The sequence below is a fragment of the Pangasianodon hypophthalmus genome, chromosome 8 (assembly GCF_027358585.1).
Source record: "Pangasianodon hypophthalmus isolate fPanHyp1 chromosome 8, fPanHyp1.pri, whole genome shotgun sequence".
Taxonomy (NCBI): Eukaryota; Metazoa; Chordata; class Actinopteri; order Siluriformes; family Pangasiidae; genus Pangasianodon; species Pangasianodon hypophthalmus.
The window spans coordinates 28,488,158-28,492,278 of record NC_069717.1 but is presented as its reverse complement, the minus strand read 5'-3'; the positions used below and the strand labels follow the sequence as shown (position 1 = coordinate 28,492,278).

The window sequence follows — 4,121 nt, the reverse complement described above, 5'->3', positions numbered from 1 at the left end:
ATTTAATGTACCATATACAGTGGTAATGCATGTTTATCATATTTACAGATATGTGCATATTAATATTTATGCAAGAAAGCAGACTAATGATTTCTACAGCTAGTATATTTTACTCTTTGTGCTCACTGATGTATAGATGACATCTTAGGCCTGTTCACACTCAGATGAGTTTTTACCTGGATACTGCAGTGTCACAGAAATGACTGATCTGATTGGATGATTTTCCACAGAGGCACTGATTAACTCTGTTTTATCTGCTTCTCTTCTGAAGTAGTGTGAAGTAGACTGTAGTGTGTTAGAGGTGGTTACATCGTGCTCTCTCCAGTTACTCTAAAGATGAAGCTACTCCTGATATTTTTCACACTATCATGCATTAAGGACACCAGTGCTCAGAGTAAGTTTTACACAGTTTCTGTTGGTTATAAATCAGACAAGAAATGTACAATACATTTATAATTTCTATTGCAAATGTATAATACATTAAGTGAGATGTGATTGTAAATTCTGTAATTATAACTAAAATACTGATTCTGTATCATGAAGTACTGCACATAATAATGAATGCAGGCTTTAAAAATAGGAGAAATCATTGCACACTTACTTCAGGTCAGTTTGTACTTAGCTTAATCACAACCTTATAAATGTGGATTATAATGTATGTCAGATTGTCTAACTGAATCATCAAACCCAGGATTACTTTCTGTTCCAAGAACAAAACACAAAAGAAGTGTTGAGTCTGTTTTTAGTATATAAATGTGAAACTCCATCTCACAAGATGTATGGCAAGCATCTTCAACTAGCAGATTAAAAAAAGCAGCTTAAATATATAAACTATATTTTACTTTCGTGTTTTTTATAAGCAATTATTTATTCATTATTTTATTCATGTTAAATGTCATTTGAATGTTATATCTTTTTTTTCAAATAATTATTGCAATTTTATATAATTAACATATTTTTTTAGGACTATTAAATTATTAGATTATTATCATTATTTTTAGTAGTTATTATTAGAATTTCTATTTTATTTGTATTTTCTTCATTTTCTGTTACTTTTAATTATTTGCGTTTCTTTATTTGTAAAGTTGCATTATATTGCATTGTATTAAATGTGATATCTGAATAACATTTATTATTATTAGTAGTAGTAATAATAATAATAATAATAATAATAATAATAATTTTGTTGCATGATATGATGCTTAATGCTAAGTTTATTACACTAATAGTTTGTTATTGCTGAGTTTTAGAAATGTTTTTAGAAAACTATTTTCTTTATCTTGTGTATTTTCTGTTCTTTCCACAGTTCAGCATATAGATATTCAGTTAAGTGGATGCACTGAGTCAGATAAGGAGTTTGAGATGGAACATGATGAAGAGGAAATATTTCACTCAGATTTTAAAAAACAAGGTCTGGTGATGAAGTTACCTGATTTTGCAGACCCTATAGATTGGCCTGGTCTTTATGAGTACAGTATCTCAGAGCAAGAGATTTGCAAACACAACCTTGGTGTAGCAGTGACTTCCTACAAAAAGCCACCAGAAGCTCTCGGTGAGTAAAAAGAGCAGCATCCGTGTACATCCCCATACACACCTACTTTTATTTATTAGATCAAGACTGCATTTGTAGAATGTCAGTTTAATATTTATTTATTAAGCGATGTATTTCATTTATATAAATATACTATTTATCTCTGTATTGTAAATATAAAATATAAAGTCTATTAAAATCTATTCAGTTTGCATTAATTTTTGCTTTAGACAGTTTTTTTATGTTGTAGGATGTAATTAAATCCTCTACTAAGATGTGTTTGCAAGTAGCTTATACCCACAAGCTGCTGAGCCAATATATTGTTCTGTGTTATTATTATTATTATTATTATTATTATTATTATTATTATTATTACATTTGTCCACAGATGCCCCACAAAACTCCATCTATCCCAGAGACAATGTGCGACTCGGTTCAGAAAGCACACTCATCTGTCATTCAACACGTTTCTTCCCTCCACCTGTCCGCATCCGCTGGACCAAAAACGGTGTAGATGTGACAGATAAATCCTCGCTCAGCCAGTTCTACCCAAACAAGGACAACACCTACAACCAGTTCTCCCACCTGCCCTTCACTCCACAGGAAGGAGACGTTTACACCTGCACGGTGGAGCACAAGGCCCTGCAGACGCCCGACACCAAGACATGGGGTGAGACAGCAAAATAACCAAAAAGCATTAAACCTGGTCAGAGATGATGCTTCATATTTTCAACAATTAAACAATAAACATCATATTGTTACTCTAAGTATTGAATATACATTTTATTAAATGTGTTTTATGTGTATAAGTGACTGACCTAACACAACAGTGTGTGTGTGTGTGTGTGTAGAGGTGGATGTGGAGCTTCCTGGTGTGGGTCCGGCTGTGTTTTGTGGAGTGGGTCTGGCTGTAGGACTGCTCGGAGTCGCTACTGGAACCTTCTTCCTCGTCAAAGGAAACCAGTGCAACTGAAATTAGAGCTCACATTACTGCTCAGAGGAACTACAATCTACAATCTCAAAGTCCTGTAAAGTTTCTTAATAGTATCTGATAAATTGTTGGAATGCATGTCAGTGAAAATAATATTACAGCATGTGTAGTAACTGTTTAGTAAAGTTTCATTTAAAATTAAAAGTGTGTTAGTAGATGTCACAGGACTTACACTGACCAATTTTTTAATGTATATTGATTACAGTTTTTATTCCTTTACTTTCTTTCCTGACATGGGCCTTTTTCTTTTATGTTATTATGGAATCAGTGGAGCAGGCAGTGAAGCAATGAAAAAGGTTCACACTAAACTCATTCCATAAATTCCATAAAAATTCCATAGATTCCATAAAAACACTGTTTGTATTTTTTTTCCAGAATTTATTAAAACCTTTGAGGGTTTATCATGCTGAATAAATCAGTAAAGCTATTTAAAATCTCCACATTAAATGTTGTCTGTTTTTTCTTCCTCTGAAAGTTACTGAAGTTGTTAAGACAGAAACAAACAAGCAAACAAACAAACAAAAAACTTCTTTTATGTAAATTTAATTTAGTTAATGCAAGAGAGCTTAAATAAATAATGTAAGTCTAAACAATAAAAAGTACATTATCTAAACCCCATGTCTTATTCTTGTTGAAAACATCTGATTTTGCAAGTCAGTTATCTTTATTATTAATAAAGGGCTAAAAAAACATATTAAGCTGCTTAACAAAAAAATTTAGTATTTACATACACAGTACAAGAACATACACTTACTGTACCTCAGTCTTAATAAAGACTTAACTAGATAAACCTACCAGAACTACTTCGTCCTGCTCACACATACCACTGACTGAGAAACACAAAGAGAAAAACTAAAAAAAAAACTTTACCAAAATTCTTGATATTGCAAAACTTTTCATAACTCAAGAGCCTTAAGCCTTAAAACAAACACAAAACAAGTAATATTGAAAAGAACCCTTCCATAACACTCGAAATAAAATCAGTTTGAAGTTCCTCAGACCCATATGCAAATCGAGTTCAGAAGCCACGCCCACCACCACAGGGTCAATAGGCTGAGGTGGAGAAAATGGCCGCTGTCATGGCAAACTACATTACGCGTACACACTCGGGACCTCAAGCAACGCAGGCTTAATTATGTATTATTGACTATATTGACTAATTTAGGTAGGCTTATTTTAAAGCATTTTAAAATTGCTTATTATTATTTCAGTGTACAATGCAATGCAATACAGTACAGTACACACACACACACACACACACCTCCACATAGGCACAAGAGACAGCTCTCACTGAGAACTGGATGGAAAGAAAGAACAAGAAAAATATTGATGTAATTGTAATAAAAATTATATAATGTAGACACTCATAAATGAAAATTATAATGTAGATAGTAACATAAAATCTAAAAAAAGCGGATGGTCCTGATGGCAGGTCAGAGTTGCGAGTGTAAATAAGAGACAGAGGGAATGAGACAGGCATAAAGCAAAATAATCCTTGTTTCTTGTTAATGTGCAGGGAGAAAAATGACCTATACATAATCTCAGTAAGATAAACATTATTTTTTTAAACTCATGTAACATGTTTATTAGATAAGTTGA

The 4,121-nt window shown here is 32.5% G+C and overlaps 1 protein-coding gene across 1 annotated transcript; it reads left to right on the top strand.

Moving 5' to 3' along the window:
* Positions 1-271: 271 nt before the first annotated feature.
* On the top strand, positions 272-2,969 carry LOC113546000 (H-2 class II histocompatibility antigen, A-U alpha chain). The gene is made up of 4 exons (XM_026945687.3): positions 272-394; positions 1,307-1,552; positions 1,920-2,201; positions 2,383-2,969. Exons 1-4 carry the CDS (start codon positions 337-339, stop codon positions 2,502-2,504), a joined length of 708 nt encoding a protein of 235 aa, XP_026801488.3. The 5' UTR covers positions 272-336; the 3' UTR covers positions 2,505-2,969.
* The last annotated feature ends 1,152 nt before the right edge of the window (positions 2,970-4,121 follow it).